This window comes from Moschus berezovskii, chromosome 23 (assembly GCF_049115385.1).
Source record: "Moschus berezovskii isolate FMDL1 chromosome 23, NW_MosBer_1.0, whole genome shotgun sequence".
Classification (NCBI taxonomy): Eukaryota; Metazoa; Chordata; class Mammalia; order Artiodactyla; family Moschidae; genus Moschus; species Moschus berezovskii.
Genome location: NC_142482.1, coordinates 60,430,495 through 60,455,239, shown reverse-complemented (window position 1 = coordinate 60,455,239; position 24,745 = coordinate 60,430,495). Strand labels below are relative to the sequence as shown.

The following is a 24,745-nucleotide window of genomic DNA, read 5'->3' as shown; positions in this document are numbered from 1 at the left end:
AGAACTGGACCTCCCGCCTTGTTAACACTCGCGGGCAACAGGCGTGAAAGTCTCTGCTGCAGTAGGGTGAGAGGACAGAGGTCTGGGGTGGCGGGAGCGGGCAAGGCTGCTCTCACTGGTGCAGCTGCCGAGCTGCTGACAGCTCTGACTCATCCGGGCTCCTGGCCCAAGCCCGAGGTCCAGGGAGAAGCAAAGTTCAACCCACCCCGTCAGCATGACTCTATAAACAGGGTTACTGCGTCATGGCTACAGCTTCGATCAACAAGACACTTCCAAGTAAGGCTACAGAAACCAAGTTCAATTCACAGCACAGGTCACGCTGTATTTACAGCAACCACAGCCAGCGCTGGGGGCTGAGGAGTATTATGTAAAAGTGAATGTTTGATTTTAAAACCGTACCTCTACCGGTTTTTTCATACTTTTGATATAATAATGTTTAATATTACACTTTATTTTAAAAAAAAGTTTAAAATTTGACGAAATATAAAAAATCTGTGGGGGGGGAGGGGAATTTATAAGCACATGACATGTACGTCCAAACTACAAAAGCTTCAGCCTTGCAGGATACCTGCCTGCAGTTTCGTGAGCTCAGCATCTCAGAGCAGCAAGGCTCCAGGCTGTTCCGGGTATTCAGAGCAGGTGGCCGAGGCCCTTCTTGGACCGTGGACTTGGCTAAGGAACAGCCCCTGGTGTGTCAACTGGCTTTGTAGCTGTGGGCACGTAAGGCCTGGTGCTTCCTTGCTTCTTAGGTTCTTATTCAGTCCATAAGGACCTGTTAAAAATCTAACATGGTGTACTTAAAAACAATTTAGATGGTAAGCTTTGTAATGTGTATCTTACCAGAGTTTAATTTTGAACTTTCCAGTTTTTGCATCTAGAGTTTTCATGTCTGAAAAATCTATACTTTATAAAAAGTAAATGACCATTTTTCACATTTGTGGGACTGAAAACAAGACTGTCCAGGGCCCAGGCCCTTTGCAGGAACGGGAGAGACCCGGGATGGGGCGGCTGCGACCCAGGGTCTACGCGGCTCCACATTTTCTATTAAAAGGACGAGTCTCACGTCGGTTCTACTCAATGCTCCACTCTCCTTCTGAAAGTTAATCGTTAAAGGGAAACCCTGCCTGCTTTGTAGTTTTCCCTGCCCATGTGAAACATGGCTTTCCCTCCATGACCTCTCTTGTTATTCAAAGAGATAATGCTAACGGACAGCATCTTTCGGGGCTCACAGTCACACCCGACGTAAAAGCCTGGGACGCCGCAGCGGCTCAGCCTGGAAGGAGGACGTGGTTGCGGCCCTGTGCCTGCCCGCCTCACCACCGTGAAGCCCGCGGTCCAGCTGCTGCTGTATCCCTGCCCCAGCCTGGATCACCGTGCGGCTGCTGTATACCACCTGCCGGAGCCTGGGTCACCGCGCGGCTGCCCGTATTCCTGCCCGAGTCAGGGTCACTGCACGGCTGCCCTGGCGGTCTTTGCCATCCAGCGCTCCGGGAGGCTTCGAGGAGCTGAGACGCCCCGTGTACTGTCTCAGGGCAGGGTCTCCATCCAGCGCTCCGTGAGGCTTTGAGGAGCTGAGACTCCCCGTGTACTGTCTCAGGGCAGGTGAGACCTCAGCGGTGCCCCTGCAGGTCCAGAAGGCCAGCGGGGAGGCTACCTGGCACCTGAGACAGTCAAGCGCTCGGGACCCCAGGGCCGTGCTGCAGATCTTCTGCGTGGGGCTGGCTGCTGCGCGTCACTCAGGACGCAGGGGCCATCCTGGACTGAGGTCAAACACCGACCCAGTAACCTTCACCTCTGGCTTACACACAGGGAGGAAGCGACTCCTGCGGGGCCAGGGGCCTCCGCCCTGGATCACGGGAGCCTGTGCTGACTTGCAGGCGGGTGCCACTGCTGAGACACTGACCCTTCCTGTTTCTTGGCGGTTATACGCTGGTTAACTGTGGCGGGCGGTGAGACAGACCAATGCGGTCCCAGGACCCTGTGATTCTAGGGACGACTGAGCACCGAGGCCTATGCCGGGTGAAAAGCCAAGCGAAGACACCGGCTCTGTCGTCTCTGCTCTGTCCCCACAGAGTCCTAAAGGTGCTGCAGTCCCTCGTGCAACCCTCAAACACGTGTCACCCCAGGAAAACCCCGTGCCTGAGCGTGAACGCAGAGGCCCAGGACAACCGGTGAGACCTGGCAGTGTAATAACACGCTCCAGCAGCAGATGGCAACACAGGACTTCGCGAGTGCTCGGGCAGCCGTTCTGAAATGCTAGGAGGCAGTTTTTAACGGCTATTGTTTAAGTGATTTATGTGTTTGCATTCTGCTCAACCTTATATATGCATTGCTGAATAAAACATTCACAGTGTATTTCCCACAGGCAGCTGAGCTCCAATTCCAAGCTTCTGAATCCTAATTCCCAAGCCCCTGCCAGCAGATTGCTTTCTCCAGAACCATTCCATTCCCACAAGAAGAAACGCTTGGGCCGGGGGGAGAGGCCTGGTGTGACAGCCTCACCGGAGTGGCTGACCATGGATGTGCCGGGGCCCCCGTCCAGGCCCCCTGCCCTCCACCGGGTCCCCCGCCTCCCCATCCCTTGCTGCCCGCTCAGCCGCATGAACCGATGTGTGCGGAGGAGAGGGCGGCCTTGGCCGGGCTCGCGCACGGAGAGAAGAGCGGCTCTTGTCTGAGCGATGCGTCAGGTTTATAAGGAAGACACTCTCACACACTCACGCAGGGTATCAGGCTTCCCCCCTGTGCTTCCCCTGTGCTTCCCGGAGACCCCTGCCCCAGCCCAGGCACGAGCGGCCTGGCGGGGAGGCCGGGCAGGAAGCGGCCCTGTGCGGCGGGCCGGCCCCGGCGGGCAGGAGGTGCCACCGGCGGGTCGGGCGCCGGGCGGGGCGGGGCGGTCCCGGTCGCCAGCGCAGCCCGGCAGCCGCCCTGTGAGGCGGGCCCCACCCGCCTTTGTCTCTGTTTGAACGCAGCAAAGGACAGCCACTCGTCGTGAGTGGCGACAAGATGGTTCTCACTTTCCAGGAGAGGAAAAGGGGGCGTGTGGAGGTGAGGAGGGGCGCTCAGCCTCCCGCGGGCAGCCCGTCCGCGCTCGGCGCTGCGACGGCGCGGGCTCGGGCAGGGCTCCGCTGCAGCCGGGCCGCGCCCGGAGCTTCGTCTCCGAGGCTGCTGAGTCCTTCTGGGCCCCAGAGCCGCGTGCTGGCTCCTCCCATTCCTGCCGTCACCACCCGCAGCCGTCGAAGGAGCTCCCGTGTGGACCAGGCCTCCATCCCGGACACGCCGCCGCCGCGGTCAACGCTCGCCCACCACCGACTCGGCCTTCGCGGCAGCCGGCCCACGTGCGCACGTCACGTGACGGCACACGTTCCCTGTGCGCCTGCGCGCACGCGGCGCTCCCCACGCCCCTCCCCCCCCGCCCTCTGTGCGCCTGCGTGCACGCGCACGCGGCACTCCCCACGCCCCACCCCCCCTGCCCTCTGTGCGCCTGCGCGCACGCGGCGCTCCCCACGCCCCCCCCCCGCCCTCTGTGCGCCTGCGCGCACGCGGCGCTCCCCACCCCGCCCACGCCTGCCTCCCCCACATGGAGAGGGGCTCTCGCTCCGGGAGGGCCGTCACCTGTCTGCTGCCAGCCCAAGGGCCCTGCCGTCTGTGAACAGCGTCCGACGTCCGACGAGGAACACGCCGCGCGGAGTGCCGAGGGCCCTTCGCAAGGCCATCCCTGAGGGGACTCGACCTTGCTGGAAACCAAGACCAGGCCTGTGTGTTTTCTTGCGGGTCAGGCCCTCTCCTGAGACAGGCACCGCCACCCTCATTCACCCGTGCGGAAGAAGCAGAGCTGTGAGATGCCGTGGTTATCTGAGGCCGCCGAGCTGGCAAAGACGGCGAGGAGTAAGTGATCGCTTAGCAGGACCGACGGGTAGCACCTGGAACACGTGATAAGCGCAGGGTCCCGGACGCAGGACACGACCCCTCGGGCTGAAAGAACGGGAAGACTAATTGGTTATGGAAAGAGAAAGTGTCACGTTCGCTGACAGGGGCTTTCCTCGTGGCCCAGTGGTAAGGAATCTGCTTGCAACGCAGGAGATATGGGTTCGATCCCTGGATTGGGAAGATCCCTTGGAGGAGGGCACGGCTACCCACTCTGGTATTCTTGCCTGAAGAATCCCATGGACAGAGGAGCCTGGTGGGCTCCAGTCCATGAGGTCACACATAGTTGGACGCGACCGAACAATTGAGGAAAACAAGAAACTTTACCCAGTGAGGAGACAGATACACATGAACACATGTGCACACGTGTGTGTACACACACACACTTTTTACAGCAAGCAAACTCTCCCAACAGTAATTATTGAAAATGACAGCCTCTTACTTGAAATCATTTTCCATTTATATGGAAGATACGTAATAACTGCTAATTAAATCTGTAAGTATAAAGATGACCTCATTTATATTGTATTTCCAACTTTAAAATATGAGTTTTGAATTTTTTTTCTGGAGCTTAAGTTTAATTTTTAATCATCTAGAATAGATCCTTTAACGAAATTTCATTTTTTTGACATGATGCTTGAGAAACCTGTATGCAGGTCAGGAAGCAACAGTCAGAACTGTACATGGAACAACAGACTGGTTCCAAATAGGAAAAGGAGTACGTCAAGGCTGTATATTGTCACCCTGCTTATTTAACTTATATGCAGAGTACATCATGAGGAATGCTGGGCTGGAAGAAGCACAAGTGGGAATCAAGATTGCTGGGAGAAATATCAGTAACCTCAGATATGCAGATGACACCACCCTTATGGCAGAAAGTGAAGAGGAACTCAAAAGCCTCTTGAAAGTGAAAGAGGAGAGTGAAAAGGTTGGCTTGAAGCTCAACATTCAGAAAACAAAGATCATGGCATCTGGTCCCATCACTTCATGGGAAATAGATGGGGAAACAGTGGAAAGAGTGTCAGACTTTATTTTTTTGGGCTCCAAAATCACTGCAGATGCTGACTGCAGCCATGAAATTAAAAGACGCTTACTCCTTGGAAGGAAAGTTATGACCAACCCTGATAGTATATTAAAAAGCAGAGACATTACTTTGCCAACCAAGGTCCGTCTAGTCAAGGCTATGGTTATTCCAGTGGTCATGTATGGATGTGAGAGGTGGACTGTGAAGAAAGCTGATCGCCGAAGAATTGATGCTTTTGAACTGTGGTGCTGGAGAAGACTCTTGAGAGTCCCTTGTACCGCAACGAGATCCAACCAGTCCATTCTAAAGGAGATCAATCCTGGGTGTTCATTGGAAGGACTGATGCTAAAGCTGAAGCTGCAATACTTTGGCCACCTCATGCGACGAGTTGACCCACTGGAAAAGTCTGATGCTGGGAGGGATTGGGGGTGGGAGGAGACGGGGACGACAGAGAATGAGATGGCTGGATGGCATCACTGACTGGATGGACATGAGTCTGAGTGAACTCTGGGAGTTGGTGATGGGCAGGGAGGCCTGGTGTGCTGTGATTCATGGGTTCGCACAGAGTCGGACACGACTGAGCGACTGAAGTTTAATGTTTTAATCATCTAGAATAGATCCTTTAATGAAATTTCATTTTTTAGACATGATGCTTATTTGGTACAACAAAACTGTGCTTTAAATTTGAAACTTTATATTAACTGTTACACTTTTAAGGGTGGCAGGATGACACAATATTTCAGATAAGCCATTTGTTCAGTTGCTAAGTCGTGTGCTGACATTATTTCGACCCCTATGGTCTACAGCCCTCCAGACTCCTCTGTCCATGGAATTTTCCAGGCAAGAGTACCGGAGTGGAGAAAATCCTTTTCTCCAGGGGATCTTCCTGACCCAGATAAACCATTGGGTGAGTAGTGGTTTGCCAGTTTAGCTTTCTGTTAGTTGTACAGTCCTGAGTGCTTCCTAACAACTCAGTGAAACTTCATTAATATGCACAGTATCAGAGAAACAGGTGCTAGTGTGCTGATATGAAGCAATATTATGAGCATGTATTAAGCAAGGATAATAAAGTGAGGACCTGGAAGAAACCACACTCACAAAGACACACTTGGCCACAAGCTTTCCTACGAGAGGCCCTGCAGTCCAAGACTTGGATGAGGAGCATCTGACTGCCCCGCTCATTAGTTCTCCCAGGTCCCGGGGACGCAGACACCAGGGATGGTGTGGGGTTCGTTACCGCAGACACGGAGACGGAGGCAAGGGAGAGACAGTATGCCTAAAGGAGGTCACATAGCGAGTCACAGCAGCTCTCTTGGATGCTGGGTTTCAGAGCCGCAGCTCAAACCACTGCTGGGTCCTTCCTGCTTTTCTGGACATTCTCCAAGTGTCCTTCGTCGGGGCAGGGAGGAGAGAACCAGAAACTGCAAGGACCACCTCAGCTGCTGGATTCAGCTGATCTCTTTGGCTACTGGCTATCCCAGGATCAGCAGGTGTGCTGAGGGTGGTGGGAAGAGCAATCCAAAAACCTTCGTATGTCTCATGGGAAAAATACAGCCCCGAAGGCTTCCACTACTGTGGTGATCAGGGCATCAGAAGGCTTCCTGGATCTCAGAACACACCTGGTGAGTGGTCAGAGCTCAAATAAGCTCCCTCCTGTCCCCTAAGCTATGACTGGAAGAGTGAGACTACGAGATGACCGAAAATTTGGAGTCAATGTTCCCCTAAAATTAAACACAAACATTTGTAAATGTAAAAACCTGATAAATCATATGTGCAATGCGAGTGTCTGCATGTGTGCAAACACACTCACACACGCACAAGCAGCATATGAGCCATTTCAAGGATAGGTCATCTTACCAGCTCATCACAGTACTAAGTTGGTTGTTCCTGTAAATGATTTCCTACAAGTAAAACATCCATCCCTTAAAAGCATGTCAGTAGCTCTAGGATACCTGTGAACAAGCCAGTCAGCCTTCACGCACAGAAGCCTCCCCGACCCTTGCTGACTCTCAGCCGCTTCCCCTTCTTGCGGGCGGGGCAGGACGGGCGCTGAGAGGCAGGCCTGGGCCACAGCTGTCTACCCCACCGTGTGTGTGGCTGTGCCAGCACCTCCGGAGGAGGCTCCCAGCTGTGGGTGACTCGCAAGCTGTGGGTGATGTCAACTGACATTGGAAAAGCATGGGCTCTGAAATCACAAAAAGTTGTTTCTAAATCCTGGCCGGGTACTCTAGCTGCACAACCTCTGAGCCTTTGTTTATAAAACCTCACAGGATGAGCCCCTAGGGCACACCCAGAGACTAACTAAACACAAGTTTATCTTCGCTTGTCCTTCTTAATTCTGCTTTCACCTTCACTTCCTCTGAGAATTACCTGTGTGCTATTTCCGCCCCCTGGATGGAGGGCTCCTGCAGGAGGGCAGGCCTTTGGTGACGCACGGCTGGGGTCCCCGTGGCGGCTGGACCAGCACCGCACACAGAGGGTGACACACACATGCTGACTGAGTGAATGGCCATGTGACTGTAATACTCTTGTCAACGCAAATCACTGGGTATGAGAATAAGTGGACTTTAGAAATAAGTCACGAACTCAACCTCGCTTTATAGACGAGGCCGCCAAAAGCCAGAGAAAATGAGTGACTTGCCTGAGGTCAACATGCAAGTCAACAGACCTGCACACTCAGCTCTGAGCTCCTCCATCCACCGCGTTCCCCTAACGACATCACTGGGAGGCAGGAGATGCCGGAAGTATTTCTTAGGAGGATGTCAACCACCCAAATAACTAATGCTGCTCGGGGAATCATCCACAGGAAAAGAACAACTTGTAATCTGACAATGCACCTGTAGTTAGCATCGCAGCACCCGGTGTGACGGACTAAACAAGGGAGTGGAGCTGGTTTTTAATAACCCTTCATCCTTCTAATCTATTATATAAAAAAAGTACATCCTACTGGATCGTCTTTGGTTAAAAAGAAATACAAAAAGACACCAAAGGAAAACCCTGATAATTCCAAAAGAGAAAACAGAGAGCTTGCTCCTCAGAAGTAGAATATCCCAGATGAAAACACTTAATTGCAGCAATTAAGCCTGAGAACACCCTCTATACAGCCACAGAAAACACTCTTGATTCTAAATCACTGGCTGTTTCTTAAATTCTGCACAGAAGATTGCCTGATAAATGTGATCATAAACGGTGTGCTGAATTTTTGCCTAAGTCATAGAATAATCAGTGGAAAAAAATTCTGCAAATGAGATAGTCTAAGTCTTTGAGCCACTAATTTGAATCACCGTCCGTCTGGAAGTCTTCAGTGGCTTCTGCTGAATGTCCACACCCCCATCAAGTATCAAAAATCCTGATCACACGCCATACGTTCAGTCTCACAAGTTCATAAAACATTAGCCTATTAAGTTAACACAGAAGTGCAGCTGAGCAGAGTTAGGCGGCAGGAGGGATGTCATACAACGCCTGCAGATGGCGGGGAGGTAAGGGAGGATTTTAATCCATCCCGACACCCGCCTCCCTAGTCCCCAAGCCCTGGCTGGGATGGGAAGGGAGGTTACAAAGGAGGTGACTTAGAGAGAGCTGAGTGGAGGACCTGAGACCACGCGGCATGTACAGGAAACATCAGGAAACAACTCGAGCACCTCACTCTTCAGGCTGAAAAATCTGATTCACAACTGCAGTAACAGCCCGAACTGCATACTGAGTGTCAGGCAGGGGGCTTCACAGTGCAGGTCCCGTCACCCCAGGCCTGGGCGTGTTTACGATGTCACTCTCAGAGGATGGCTGGAAGGAGGAAGAGGGATCCAGAAAGCCTTTTCCGGTCAGAATCAGAGGACCCTGCGTTGCCTGCCGTTGGACCGATTGCTGACAACACTGGAGACACACACCACAGGTTTTCGGGCTGTGTCTTCACGAGGCTTTTAATTTCTCAGCTGCCAGGGACACACACACAGGACAGATGACTGACGCTGATAAATTCTGCCATTTTCCAACAGCTGAGTCTACACAGGTGTGTGCGGGGCGGGGCGGGAAGCGGGGAAGCCACGCACACACCTATCACTTAGTGATCTTACACCAGGATGTCTTGCAACCTTCCAGGAAACGGGGATTCTAATACTGGCTCTGCCATTACTTGCTGTTCAGTGTTAGGTCTGTTTTCCCGGCAGCGAAGGGTGAGTAAGCCTGTCCTAGCCACTCCGGGGTTAAAGTGATAGTGCATGCGTTGTTCAGTCGCTCAGCTGTGTCTTTGACCCTTTGCAACCCCGTGGACTGCAGCAAGCAAGGCGTCCCTGCCCTTCACTATCTCCTGGAGTCTGCTCAAACTCATGTCCTTTGAGTCGGTGATGCCATCCAACCATCTCATCCTCTGTTGCCCCTTCTCCTCCTGTCCTCAGTCTTTCCCAGCATCAGGTCTTTTCCAATGAGCCGGCTCTGCGCATCAGGTGGCCGAAGTATTGGAGCTTCAGCATCAGTCCTTCCAATGAATATTCAGGTTTGACTTCCTTTAAGATTGACTGGTTTGATCTCCTCCGAGGCAATCTCAAGAGTCCCTCCCGCACTATAGTTCGAAAGCATTAATTTTTGGCGCTCAGCCTTCTTTATGGTTCAATTCTCATATCCATACAGGTCTACTGGAAAAACCACAGCTTGGACTATACGGACCTTGTTGGCAAAGTGATGTCACTGTTTTTTAATATGCTGTCTAGGATTGCATGCGGGGGTGGTGGTGCACTTGGAAAACTGGAAAGCACTGAGCAGAGGTCCTGGGTTGGTGCAGCCCTCAGGCTGGCTGTGCTTCAGGCCTCTCACACGCTCCCTGAGGAACAAGCCCCAGTGAGCTCTGTGGCTGAAGGACGGGGCAGAGGGCAAGGTCTCAGATGTCTCTGGAAGCAGGTTAGGCAGATCAGATGCTCTCCGCAGGCGACCATGCAGGTTTACAACCTCGGTCACCCAACACTGAGCTCTGTAGGATATCGTCTGTCTTGGGCTGCTGCTGCTGCTGCTGCTGCTAAGTCACTTCAGTCGTGTCCGACTCTGTGTGACCCCATAGATGGAAGCCCACCAGGCTCCCCCGTCTCTGGGACTCTCCAGGCAAGAACACTGGAGTGGGTTGCCATTTCCTTCTCCAATGTGTGAAAGTGAAAAGTGAAACTGAGGTCAGTCAGTCGCGTCTGACCCTTAGCGACCTCACAGACTGCAGCCCACCAGGCTCCTCCATCCATGGGATTTTCTAGGCAAGAGTACTGGAGTGGCTTGCCATTGCCTTCTCCCTATCTTGGGCAGTGTCTGCCAAAACAGGAGGTGAAGGCAGACAATGAATAATCCTTCTCACGTCCAAGATACCAGGTGTGCGGCCACCAGCTCTGAAGGGGAAGGCTGTCCTCTCAGGACAAGGCCCCGACCCCGTCTCTGCCGTGGCTGGCGAGCCCCTGGAGCAGCGGAGTGCCTGGGGAGGGGCTGGGACCCCAGGCCTCTGCGAGGCAAGGGGCAGGGACTCTGCCCGTAAGGACGGGACATCCGAATGGAAGAGATCCGAGCAATTGTTTGAATAGGGACTCTAGTTAGCCTCGGGGCAGCAGAAAGAACACGCGGCGGGCAGTGAGGAGGTGGGAAGGGGACAGTGGGTGCTCGCGGCCCAGAGGGGTCGTCTCCCTGGGTGTCCTCAGAATAAACCCCCACCGCTCCCGTCCGCTCCACGCAGCGGCACCTCGTCCCATCTGTTTCCTGCAGACAGGAAGGGCTCCACACAGGGAGACATCTGGGTCCCCTCGGGAAGAGCACTCACGCCTGCCGGGGGTGCCTGCGCTTCCCCACACAGCCAGCTCAGCGGTAGGGGCCTTCCGCCACAGGGGACACCACGGCAGGTTATAGGCTTTGCCTCATCTCCTGCCCAGCCTGATTCCACCTTTTCCAGAGACAGAAAAAAAAGCACCCTTCTGGCATTTTGAATTCCACCTGATGAGTAACAGTAAGGTAATGCCCAATCCGCCTTCCAGAGCTCTCCCCTCAAACTCAGGTAAACAGCCAGAGTTGTCGGTTCCGAGTTTCCAACCCTTACAAAACAGAGAAAGCATTCTTGCGTGCTCTTAAAATCATGTGGATATTCCCTCACTTACAAATAGATATTGAATGAAAGTCTGCAATATGGAAAAGCATCTTTCCATGAATCTTCAAGAATAAACTAGTATGGCAAAAGTTAACCATTTTACGACTGATAATTTCCCTTTAAAAACAAACATTTAAGGGAATAAGGACTTGGGAATCTGCTGAGGACTAAGATGCAGAGCTCTGATAATTGGTGCTTTATTACCAGGCTCAGGCTGCCGCTTCCTTCTCTTAAGAAAGTACAGACACAGCAACAATTTCTCACATGATTAGACATTCACAGCCAGTTAACATTATTAAGTGTTCTTGGTGGGAGCTCTGCAAACAGGAAGCAAGTAAATGGTGTCTACAGTTTGTTTATTTTTAAAGAATACTGAGATTTTATATTTACAAGAGTCTGCTTTAACTAAAGAAATCCTGCAGGTTACTGTAAAATAGAAATAACACAGCTAAATTCCCAGAGGCAGTGTTTAGCAGTGAGATTTGCTTTTCATTTCACCTGGCTTAATCACGAAACCGTGAGGGATAGCTCCTGTTCGCCCCAAGATCAACATATTAATCCACTTAAGGAAACGCCACAGGCAGCTGCTCCCGCTTTTCTTCAGGAGACAAGATCTCGTTTGTTCTCATTTAAAACTGAGGCCTCTCTCCATCTTAGCGGAGCCTGAGCAGAGTCGGGTCATGGCTGGATTTAAATCAGGCTCGTAAGCGAAGCTGCTGGTGAGAGGGGCCTGGCTGGGGCCCAGCCGCTGCCGTGGCTCCTGGTGGAAAGGGGTGCGGGTCCCCGAAGAGGGGAGCCACCCTGAACCCCAAGTCAGCAGCAACACAGAGTGTGCCCCACTCCGTTCATTCCTGGGGAAGACTCAGAGAAGGAAGGGAAAGCAGTCCTTGCTAGCCCAAAGCTTTTACTTTGTATCTGTCCATCCCTCCATCCATCCATCTGTACACACACACGCATGCACACATGTGTATTTGTGTGTACGTGTGTGTGCGCTCAATGGTGTCAGACTCTTCTCTCCCCAGCACTTAACAAGTTCAAATAGCTTACTGTGCTCAGTCCCTCCAGTGTGTCCGACTCAGTGTGACTCCATGGACTGTAACCTGCCAGGCTCCTCTGTCCATGGGATTCTCCAGGCAAGAATACTGGAGAGGGTTGCCATTTCATTCTCCAGGGGATCTTCCCGACTCAGGAGCTGAACCCACATCTCCTGTGTTTCCTGCACTGCAGGGAGATGCTTTACCCACTGAGCCATCTAGGCTTCCCTGGTGGCTCAGACAAGAATCCTCCTGCAATTCAGGAGACTCCAGTTTGATCCCTGGGTCAGGAAGACTCCCTGGAGAAAGAGATGGCAACCCACTCCAGTGTTCTTGCCTGGAGAATCCCCATCGACAGAGGAGCCTGGCGGGCCACAGTCCGTGGGGTTGAACTGCACAGAGTCGAACACGACTGTGAAAGACTCTCACTTTCAAATAGCTTAGTAGATAAGTATAAAAATATCCTTAGTGGTCAGCATTTGGAAAAACTTTTGAAATCAGTTAAAGCAGTGTAATATGAAATACTAGAATATACCACATCAATTATTTTTGGTTACTGAAGAGGAAAGCAAATAAGATGTTAATCACTGAGAAGAGCAGTTACAAAAGCTGCATGAATTATGTAAAAATTTTAGTGATGCATTTCCATTAGAGGATGGTAGTATTCACAACGGAATTTAAAAAATAAACATCAGAACAGCCACCACCAGCAGTGTCTCACAGGGAGGTGCTGAGGGGCTGGGTGCTGTCACAGGGCTAACCCGCCCGGGTGATGGTCACGACTCCATCCGCGTGATGGCGGCGGGCAGGACAGAGGACAGACAGATGTGTGCACTCAGGAGACGTCGAGGCCCGGAGCCTCTCTGCTGGGCCAGCTCTTAGGAAGGGAGAGAATCCTGCTGGACATGAAGTCTGCAAGCACCCCCTGTCATTCCCTGGGCCACGTCCTCCCTGGAGAGGAGCTGCCCTTTAGAACAAGGGCCCCCGACTCCTCCCCAGTCAAGCCCAAACAGAGTCCAGAAGCTTCAGGCTAACTGTGCCCTGACTCAGGACCGCAGGGACCCCAGGCTGGTCGGCCCATCAGTACACCCAGGGGGCTCCTGGGGGCCAGGCTGCATGGGACCCAGGCATCACGAGTCCATAGATTCTGCCTTGTCAGTGTGAATTAGAGCAGAAGGTCCTGTGTCAAGGTCACACCCTACTGTGTTTACCTAAAAAAACAACCATTAAATTGTAACTTAAAACATTTCCAAGCAGAGCACACGGCAGGCCTCCTCACTCCATCTATCCCGCCACTGATGTGTCCTTCTGTTATGTCCCTAAAGATGATGCGAGTGACCAGCAGTGGTGAGCCTGGGGTGTGTGTGCGTGCGCATGTGTGCGTGCGTGTGTGCGTGTGCAGTGGGGTGAGTTAGAGCTGGGGAGCAGGCGGCAGGGGGCATCTGTTTGCTCACATTTCATGCTAATGGAAAAGATAATTTTTCTTTAGGGTTATAAGTAAGTGTGAAGCCATCTGGTGTCTCCTGCTGTCGCATCCTTTAGATCCTGCCTGTTTACATGCCCATGGCATCAAAACACCATGCGCCTAAAACAGTAACAGGCAGAGGGCGGTGTGGGTGCTGTAAGCACACACGGCACTGGGCTCCACAGGTGAACTACCGCGGGCTGTCGGCACTGAAGAGGCGTCTGAATGTGAGTGACTACAGACTCTTGTTAAGAGTAGAGAGAACCCCCGCCCAAAGGGGCCCCCCGCCAACCTGCCACCTGGGTCCCACCTTCTGCGAAGCGAATGCTCGCATTCTGCGCCCTTTGTAAAGGCTGGTCCCAGTCCTTGACGGTCTTTTCAGACGTTTTCTCCGGTTCTGCTCTGCTATTCTCTTACTGTTGCTCTTGATGCCACGGTTTTAGCCCCATGCTTTTTTTTCTTTTCTTTAACGGCTCACACTTTTTGTGTCCTATTTAAGAAATCTTTGCCTGTTTCGAAGGAATGCAGATGTTTTGTTTTCCTCTGTTGAAAACCAGATGACAGGTCCCGTATGGAGTTGACTGTGCCAAGCCACAGGTCACCAAACTGAGACTTAATCATCGTTTCTGCCTCTCCCGGAAATGGAATCTTGAACCAGCCCATCAGGAATCACCTGATCAGTGGTCATTAGCTCATGGGCCCTGAAGGAGAGGGGCCCTGCAGACTACACTGCCGCCCCCAGTCCCGCCCCGGCCTGGGCCAGCCCCTCATTCTGCACAGCTCCCTGGGGCTCTTCCTCTTGCCTACACGGAATGCTGCCTGATTCAGGAGTTCTTCAAAAAGGGCAGTACGATCACCAAAATTTACTCAGTTGAATCTTGTTCTTGTTCTTTCTCTAAAACTTGTTTTTTCCTTTCCCACTTACATCTACAATCCACTTTTATGCGTGAATGGGGAAGAGGTCAAGACACTTGACCCTCCAAACAGCCGCCCACAGACTGAACACCGCCGACCGGGAAGGCCAGTGCTCTGCAGCCACATCTCTGCCGAGAGTCCGGTGACTGTTGGTGGGTCTCCTGGACTCTGCTCTGGTCCACTGATCAGTTAGCCTAGCCGTGTACCAATGCCAAACTATCTCAACTAACAGAGCTTCAGAAAAGGTTTTACGTGGGTGGTGGAAATATCCCCGTTCTTTTTCTTTATGTATGCATTAGCTTTCTCTGGTCTTCTGCATTTCCATGTGAATTTTTAAATGACTATCTCCAGTTCAGTTCAGTTCAGTCGCTCAGTCGAGTCCGACTCTCTGCGACCCCATGAATCACAACACGCCAGGCCTCCCTGTCCATTACCAACTCCTGGAGTTCACTCAAACTCATGTCCACAGAGTCGGTGATGCCATCCAGCATCTCATTCTCGGTCGTCCCCTTCTCCTCCCGCCCTCAACCTTTCCCAGCATCAGAGTCTTTTCCAGTGAGTCAACTCGTCGCATGAGGTGGCCAAAGTATTGCAGCTTCAGCATCAGTCCTTCCAATGAACATCCAGGATTGATCTCCTTTAGAATGGACTGGCTGGATCTCCTTGCGGTACAAGGGACTCTCAAGAGTCTTCTCCAGCACCACAGTTCAAAAGCATCAATTCTTCGGCGATCAGCTTTCTTCACAGTCCAACTCTCATATCCATACATGACCACGGGAAAAACCATAGCCTTGACTAGATGGACCTTTGTTGGCAAAGTCATGTCTCTGCTTTTCAATATATTATCAATGTTGGTCATAACTTTCCTTCCAAGGAGTAAGCGTCTTTTAATTTCATGGCTGCAATCAGCATCTGCAGTGATTTTGGAGACCAAAAAAATGAAGTCTGACACTCTTTCCACTGTTTCCCCATCTATTTCCCATGAAGTGATGGTACCAGATGCCATGATCTTTGTTTTCTGAATGTTGAGCTTCAAGCCAACCTTTTCACTCTCCTCTTTCACTTTCATCAAGAGGCTTTTGAGTTCCTCTTCACTTTCTGCCATAAGGGTGGTGTCATCTGCATATCTGAGGTTATTGATATTTCTCCCAGCAATCTTGATTCCAGCTTGTGCTTCTTCCAGCCCAGCGTTCCTCATGATGTACTCTGCATAGAAGTTAAATAAGCAGGGTGACAATATATAGCCTTGACGCACTCCTTTTCCTATTTGGAACCAGTCTGTTGTTCCATGTACAGTTCTGACTGTTGCTTCCTGACCTGCATACAGGTTTCTCAAGAGGCAGGTCAAGTGGTCTGGGATTCCCATCTCTTTCAGAATTTTCCACAGTTTATTGTGATCCACACAGTCAAAGGCTTTGGCATAGTCAATGAACTATCTCAGTTTCTACAAAAAAAATAAAAAAAAATACTGCTAGTAACACACATTGGAGGAGGAAATGGCAACCCACTCCAGTGTTCTTGCCTGGAGAATCCCAGGGATCGGGGAGCCTGGTGGGCTTCCGTCTATGGGGTCATACAGAGTCTGACACGACTGAAGTGACTTAGCAGCAGCAGCAGCAATACGATTGGGAATGTATCACTTCTATATATGAATTTGAAGAACACCAACAGCTTTATAATATTGGGTATTCCAATCTGTAAACATGAAATGTCCCTCATGGAAAAACACACATGAAGGTACTCATCTTCATGAGTCATTAGAGAAATTAAAATGGAAGTTTCTGTAGCCACTGGAATGGTTAAAATGAAAAAAACGCAAAAACGGCAAGTTCTGTAGAGAAAAACCACTGGAATATATGTTGCCGACGGAGGCAGTGCAATTTGGTGCATCCACTGAGGATGCCTGACAATATCTTTTACAGATGAACACACTCAAACCTATCAGCTGGCAATTCCACCCCCGGAGTGACCATGCCCCTACAGACAAGTGCGTCAAAACGCCCTGGAAATGGCCCAAATGTTCATCAGTGGTGGAAATGATAAAACACATTTTGTGCTGCCTTCACAAGTGATTAAAAGAAACAAACAAACAACCTGGAGGAGGAGCCATCCACACCGGAATGCCATAGCATGAATAGATCTCAAGCAATATTGGGCAAGACTAGCTAGAGTCCATTACGGAAGGTGAAGAAGCAGGTAAGCCACTCCACGTGATGAGGCAGGGTGCTGGCGATCCTGGTGGGGCAGGGTGACGGCAGGGGGCACGGAGGGCCTCTGCTAAGATTCCTTCTATTGACCTGGGCTCTCAGTTAAGACATTTTCAGTAGATAAACCTGGGACTTCCCAGGTGGCGCAGTGGTAAAAGAGTCCGCCTGCCAATGCAGGAGACGCTAGAGACATGGGTTCGATGCCTGGGTCGGGAGGATCCCCTGGAGGAGGGCATGGCAGTCCACTGCAGGGTTCCTGCCTGGAGAATCCCACGGACACAGGAGCCTGGCGGGCTGCAGTCCACGGGGTCACAGAGTTGGACGCGACTGGGCATGCATACAGAGCAGGTGCAAATACACGGCGCTGCACTCTCACACCACGGCACTGTCCAGACACACGCACATGTGCTCCAACCAACATTATTCCCCGTTGAATACTTCCCCCTCCCCACTCCCAGAGCCTTTACGAGAACAATCTAAAGGGAGTTCTTTCTTCTGGACGCTGAGGCTCAGCTGACCCACAGCACTGTTACTGCCGGTTTGCTCTACAGAAGCTTTCAAACGTGGCAATCAGTCTAAATGCAGTACTTTGGGGGCATTTCTATGTTTCTTTTTTTTTTTGGCCGTTTCGTGAATCTTGTGGACTCTCAGTTCTCTGACCAGGGGCTGAACCCAGGCCACATCAGCAAAAGCCTGGAATCCTAACCGCTAGGCCACCAGGGAACTCCCTGGACATTTAATCACGCCGAACTCCATAAGCATCCAGTTAGAAGCACTTTCTTTACCTTTATCTTGGATGTAAAAATGGAGAAATAAGAAGCTCGAGGCACCACCACCTCCCGCTCACGTGACGGTTTACTACTCCAACCCTTTCAGGGATTTGGCACTGGCTCTACCAGGACCACAAGTGTGCGTCCGTGTCTGTTTTACGAAGAGGTGATGTCATATCGCAAAGAGTGAACAGCATCAGCGAGGAGCCCCTTAGCTGTCGTGCTGCAGATTAGCTGTGCTAACGTCTGGTTGCCCTAATTTGTTTTCCTTTAGTTTTATGTCAATACTAATTGGTGGATCAAGTACAGAATCCCAGGACATTCATTTTTAGTTATGATGTAACAAAATTTCCCCAGAACTGGCAACAAATGCTAGCTTGGTTTCTTTGAACCTATTATACCCAGAAAATATGCTATTGAATATGCTCCTGTGATTGAGGCTCACATTTCTATAATCCACTAAGTGAAAATTTAAAATGAAACTGAGAATTACGGAAAAAGCTGAAATTGTTAACAAAGGCAGTGAGCTGAAAGGCTAGATGGACAAAATTTAGTTTTTTAAATTATAAAATGATAATACAATTATAATTCAAGTTTCAATAAAAATAAGCAATCTTTATATCATATCATGGAAGAAAACAAATTCTCATATGCTATAATATCAAGTGCTATGAAAGAGCAACCTAAAGAATGTTTTGTTGACCTTTGCTAACATACTGAAAAGAAAAACACAAATAAGGACTTTAAAAGAAAGCAACACAACCCCATCACTGCACAGAGGTTTGTAATGGTGCTGAAAGCTGTCTGTGGAAAAACTTCTCAAGCCACGTTAAATGCTTAAAAGCTTCACTAAAAAGCACGGACGTTACCCAGGTGAATCGTCTTGTGACTCAACCGTGTGGCACTGAGGCAGGAAATGGTTGTTTCAAAAGCCGTGTGGTGCTTTTCTGGGTCAGTTTTCAAGCTGAACAGCTGTTCACTTTCAGAACAATCGCGCAGCTGCTCCTCATTCCCCTTCAAGGGGTTCTCTCACCTCTGCTGACCTGGGGCGGCGTAGCAAGTGGGGTCTCCTGCTTGCCCGCTGTGTCCCAGGTTACCGGTCAGACTGAGGAAGGGAGAGAAAAAGTTCTCTTACCCCAGAAATGGCCCGTCAGGATGCACGCCGGGTTCATCAACCCCAGACCAGACTGAGGCGCGGGGGAGGCAAGTGCGGGTCTGACCTTCAGAGCTTCTTGAAGTTCCTCCTCCCCTGTCCCTCTGCACCCCCCACCCCCGGAGACAGCCAGCTCGCTGTGTTAGGAGGGTCTGCGCCAGGCCTGCAGCAACACACACACAGCTGTCGGGGAAAAACTCGCCCCCACCCTGTACTCCCTCCTCCCTGCTTATTCCTCTGACACTAGTAAGAACACTGCCCGGTCCTGGCTTGATCCTCCTTTCCAGCGGGCCTCCTGTCCTCTGATATCTACCCGCACGGCCCTGGGCACGCAGTGGATCTTACCAGAGCGTCGTTGGTGAGCGTCCTGTATCCCGAGTTACACACACACCTCACCCGTCTTTCTCTGCCGTCCTGGGAGATGCTTGTCACACGCTAGCAATGCCGAGTCAGAGGTTTCTTAATGGCCTACTCTTCCCTGAGAGGAAGGGCCTGTCTATTTGGGTTATTAGTTGCTGGGCTTTGATCCAGACATCCATTGCTGGAGAAATACATTGCGTTTTTTATTTTTAGCTATGAATGGAGCATATAGTTTTTGTTTGCCTTTCAGAAATAGCTGGCCCTCCTGATAAGACAGAGTCATGGATAAAAAAATAACAGGTGTTAATAATCGTGCCGTGTTCCCATGTCAGAGAGCAAGGCTGTGCCCAGAGAGCAGTGGGTGCCCATCACTGGCGGGGGTGCCTGGCCAGACAGGGCTCCCGCCGACAGGGGCAGGGCCGTGGGAGTGCCCAGGACGCGGTGGTCACGCCATGGTGCCATGAGTGTGGAAGAATCAGAGTCTGCGGTGACGCTCAGAAAGCGAGGGGGGGGCCAGGTCGTCCAGAGAGCGCCTGTGTGACCGCTGATGCAGGCGACCTCACACAGGGGCCTCGGCATCCAAAGGGGCTGCAGGACAGGAAGCCACCTCCTGAGGCTCAGGTACCACTGCCTCACTACAGGAAGAAGGGGCTCAGACAGACGAGCACAGCGGCCCCGAGAGCAGGACAAGCCCCCGGTGTGGGCCCCGCCCGGAGGTGGGGAGACGAGAGCACACAGCCTTCCCGAGGGAGCTGCTTCCCTGGACCTCAGCAGGAGCATGAAGAGTTCAGACTGCAGGACGCCGTGCAAGACGGCAGGCTCGGCCTCATGAAGACCACAGGAAGCAGGGGAGGGGCAGAGGGCGCTGGGGTCCCAGCCGGGACCTGATCCTGGATCCTGAACGGAGGGGAGGGAGGGGTTGGCGGAGCGTGGTCCTGGCTGTGGTCCCGCCCTTGCTGCGTCCTCGGTAACCGTCTCAGCTGTGACGCTGGCACTGTGCCTATGGCGGAGAATGTGCGCATTCTTAGGAAAGTGAAGTTGCTCAGTCGTGTCTGACTCTTTGCTACCGCAAGGGCTGTACCAGGCTTCTTTGCTACCAGGCTCCTCCATCCACGGGATTTTCCAGGCAAGAGTACTGGAGTGGGTTGCCATTGCCTTCTCCAGGGGCTCTTCCCGACCCAGGGATCGAACCCCAGTCTCCTGTACTACAGGCAGACTGTTTACCATCTGAGCCACCCGGGAAGCCCAGGTGTTCTTAGGAGACATGCTGAGAAGTTTACGGGCAAAGCGTCATTGTGGTTGTACTGGCGAGGGTTTCTACTGCTGGGTTGGAAAGGATGGTGCGAGTGGGCACCCTTGTCTTGCTCCTGATCGTAAAGGAAGAGATTTCAAACTTTCTCCACTGAGTGTGACGTTCACAGAGGGCTTATCACATGTGTCTTATCACGCTGAAGTGTGTTCCTTCTACGCCTAATTTGTTAAATTTTTATCATGAACAGATGCTGAGTTTTGTTAAATGCTTTTTCTGTGTTTCTTGACATGAAGATGTTTTTTTCCTTTTTTTCTGTTAATAGTAATGTGAGGTATCACATTGATTGGATGGTATATGGTGAACCATCCTTGCATCCTTGAAAGATTCCACTTGATCATGGTGAATGACCCTTTCAATGTGCTGCTGAATTTGGTTTGCGAGCATTTTAATGAGAATCTTCACGTTCACGTTCACCAGGGGTGTTGGTCTGATGAACCGATATCCTCACCTGGCTTCGGTATCAGAGTAACACTGGTCTTGTAAAATGAACTTGGGAGTGTCTGTCTTCTTCAAATTTTGGGAAGAGTTTGAGAAGGACTGGCATTAATTCTTCTTTTAATGCCCTTCTTTTAAAGTGAAGTGAAGTCGCTCAGTCGTGTCCGACCCTTAGCGACCCCACGGACTGCAGCCTACCAGGCTCCTCCATCCATGGGATTTTCCAGGCAAGAGTACTGGAGTGGCTTGCCATTGCCTTCTCCGTTACTTTACTTAGTTCTTTTAAAGGGCAGGGTGAAATTCACCAGAGAAGTCATCTGGTTCTGGGCTTGTCTTTGTTGGAATATTTTTCTGTTTTTTTTGAGAACTAAATATATTTGACTTCTGGATTCAATCTCACATATATCTGCATAAGTAAAGTTATCTCAAATGAGTAAATGCTCACGGTTGCTTGTGAGCCCAACAGATCCCACTTTCATTTTTCATTTATAATCCCACCCTCACTCTGCTGTGTCACCAGAGGAGAGGCCCTTTGCTTACGGGACCATGGAGGGGACCTTACTGAGACACGGTCAGCCTTGCGTCCAGGACGCACAAAGCACCACGCCCCCCTGGGACGGAGCCTGCCCATGTCCTGTGAGGACCCCCAGCCAGGACCCCTGCCAGCACCAGCAGCTCCAAGTCACGTACTACAGGAAAGTCACGCCTGCCCACTCCCCGAGGGGCTCTGGCGACCCACCGACTGTGTGAGTGCAGGCCCACCTGGAAGCCGCAGGTTGGCAGCGGGTGGAAAACGTGACAGGTGAAAATGTGTTACACCCCCAGCCCTCCCATGTTCTGGGAAAGCAGGCTGATGCTCGGGCTGGCCCTGTGGGGAGGAGCAGGTCTGAAGGGCAGCACACTCAGAGGGCGCAGAGAAAGGAAGTGCTAAGGGATGGCACGGGCAGACACGCGGAGCCAGAGGAGGCCCGGACCCCCAGAGCAGGGGTCCCAGCCCCACCCACCCCCCTGGTCCTTTGCTGAGACAGGATCCATTCCACGGCCCCCTCCTGTTTCTCAGTGTGGGGTGCCCTAAGGAAGCCTCGCTCCCCAAGCACTGATCACCCTGGGACGCTGACACTGGGACCCACAGGGCTGCGCGTCCCGCTCTGCAGGGTGGGGACCACACCCCGGGGCCGCACCTGGTCTACAAGGCTCCCCGGCATCTCACAGATACGCCGAGACTGCCACTCAGACACAGCATACGCACCACAATCACTCGTGCTCACAGAGTCCAAACGCTGACGCCTGTGTCAGTTCTCACGGACGCGCTGAGGCCCGTGCGAGGACCAAACCACTTACTCATAGTTCTCAAAGTGGTTCCTTATTGATGGTTTTAAAAAATGGGCTTTTGATGGTCTTCAGAAATAATCCTTGGCCCCCTTCCCCATCTCCCCGGAGCGTATCGATAATGCTCCGTGCACTGCCTCTGAGAGCTCCCGGGTTGCAGCCCCGTGACACCCCCCTCCTCGGTGTTAGATCACGCGATCACCTCCCAGATGACTGGAGCCGCCCGCACAGCAGCTCCTCCACTGTCCATAAATCTGTTTTCTAATTACACGGGAAGACATGTTTGTCTTTGGCCCTGATTACATTAAAAACACCAGAAGCATCATTGTTTTAATGTGCATTACAGACACACGACTCCCCAGGTGAGTCTGACCCATTAACAGCACCTCTAACGACTGTCTAATGGTGTGCACAGACATGTAATGGAATAGTTTATGGCTGTTTTCAACCATCTGTCCTTTCTTTCAATATGAATTTGCCAGAGACGTAATGAAATTTCTGGTGATTTGTGCCACTACGTGTTTTTTTAATACCGCACAGCAGTTAGAAGTACCAACACTGCCACATGCTCTTCGTGTAGCTATGCTCTCCTAGGCGTTGCTCAGAGAGCTGGAACCTTCTTCTGCAAGGGCCTCTGAGACGCCCCCCGAGCTGGCCCAGGGTTCCCATCGCTGCGGAGCACTGTCGGGTCAGCAGGCGGGGAGGGCTGGGGCACCACAGGTCTGAATCAGCCACAGAACACAAACAGCCAGCGGCATCACAGACGTTGCACTTGAGAGTTACAAGTGATCTTAATAACTATAACCCTTCCCTTCAATTATATACCATATTTTGTTGTTGTTTAGTTGCTAAGTCATGTCCAATTCTTTGTGACCCCATGGAGTGCAGCACGCCAGGCTTGCTTGTCCTTCACCCTCTCCCGGAGCCTGCTCAAACTCATGTCTATTGAGTCAGTGATGCCATCCAACCATCTCATCCTCTGTCATCCCCTTCTCCTCCTGCCTTCAACCTTTTCCAGCATCAGCATCTTTTCCAGGGAGTTGGCTCTTCACATCAGGTGGTCAAAGTATCGGAGCTTCAGCATCAGTCCTGCCAATGAATATTCAGGGTTGATTTCCTTTAGGATGGACTGGTTGGATCTCCTTGCAGTCCAAGGGACTCTCAAGAGCCTTCTCCAGCACCACGATTCGAAAGCATCAATTCTTTGGCGCTCAGCCTTCTTTGTGGTCCAATTTTCACATCCGTACATGACTACTGGGAAACCCACAGCTATTTCAAGCTTTTTTAATTTAAAAATTTACTCTTTACTGAGTGCTTACTGTGGGCTAGTCACCTTCCATGGTCAGTTTTTCTGAGTGCAGGTCTCACATTTAAAGACATACGCCAAAGAGAAATCCATCTGGTGAAGAGGCAGATCGCAAAGCAAGGCACTAGCTCTTGAAACCCATCAGGCCCGGGTTCCATGAAGTAAGGAGGCCAGTGAACTGATACAGAAACTACAGATGGAAGGATGTGTGCCGAGGTGGGGGCGTGTGGGGGTCCAGAGAGGAAGCCGCGTGGCTGCCGCCAGGGTCCGTAAGAGGAGACCTGGGACCCAGGAGGCCCGACGCCCTGCACAGGAGCTCTACTGTCAGACCCGAGGATTTCCAGGGGAGAGTCGCTCTGATTTCTATGCTTTTCTCTCTCTTGTAAAAGGGAGGCCAAAGGAGAAATAAAGTCTCCCACAAGCAGCTGTCTGTGTTTAGACCTCACCATCTTTGCGGGGAAGAAGGAAAGCCCTACAGCAGATTGAAAACAATCATTAAAATTTTACCACCAGCAAGGGTACAACAGCCAATCTCACCTGCTCCAGGGCCCCGGCCAAGGCACGAAGGGCAGTGTCCCCTTTAAAATCAGGTGCTGTCGTTAAGAGGAGGAGGATATCCATCTCCCCCTGTGCCTGGAACCCGAAAGACTCACCCTGCACAGGGCAGCTGCCACAAACCCAAGTCACAAAAATGAAAAGGAAGGTGGTCTGTGCGCTTCACGCTGTGTGGCCAGTGCCCCTAGACCACCTCTTCTGGGGGGAGGGAGGGGGTCATCTAGAAACTCAGCCAATGATATTGCTTCAAGGACGGCGGGAAGAGAAACAAAACTTCAGCTTGAGAGTCCTGAAACTTTTTCTTGGTCTCTTTTCCTACACTTTAAAACTTGTCATTATAGTGATAATTAGTCATTATAAGGTCCCAAATACGAACCTTTAGTATACACATAAATATCCGTGTATGTCTCCTGACCCTATTTCAAACAGATATGCTCAGGACAAGTTTAAATTCCACCAAATAGCACAAGCTGGAATCAAGATTGCTGGGAGAAATATCAATAACCTCAGATATGCAGATGACACTACCCTTATGGCAGAAAGTGAAGAGGAACTCAAAAGCCTCTTGATGAAAGTGAAAGAGGAGAGTGAAAAGGTTGGCTTGAAGCTCAACATTCAGAAAACAAAGATCATGGCATCTGGTCCCATCACTTCATGGGAAATAGATGGAAAAACAGTGGAAACAGTGTCAGACTTTGTTTTTTTGGGCTCCAAAATCACTGCAGATGCTGATTGCAGCCATGAAATTAAAAGACGCTTGCTCCTTGGAAGGAAAGTTATGACCAACCTTGATAGTATATTAAAAAGCAGAGACATTACTTTGCCGACCAAGGTCCGTCTAGTCAAGGCA

General features: G+C 51.3%; 1 protein-coding gene across 2 annotated transcripts in view; it reads right to left on the bottom strand.

Annotated features, from left to right (window-relative positions):
• LYRM4 (LYR motif containing 4) overlaps positions 1-24,745 on the bottom strand; it is a 92,106-nt gene that overhangs the window by 11,790 nt on the left and 55,571 nt on the right. The window contains exon 3 of one of the 2 annotated variants that reach the window (XM_055406123.2): positions 3,613-3,972. The exons of the other annotated variant lie outside the window; for it this stretch is intronic. Within the exon in view, the coding sequence (XP_055262098.1) occupies positions 3,898-3,972 (75 nt within the window). The 3' untranslated portion in view covers positions 3,613-3,897. The remainder of the gene's footprint in view (positions 1-3,612; positions 3,973-24,745) is intronic. 2 annotated transcript variants of the gene reach the window in all.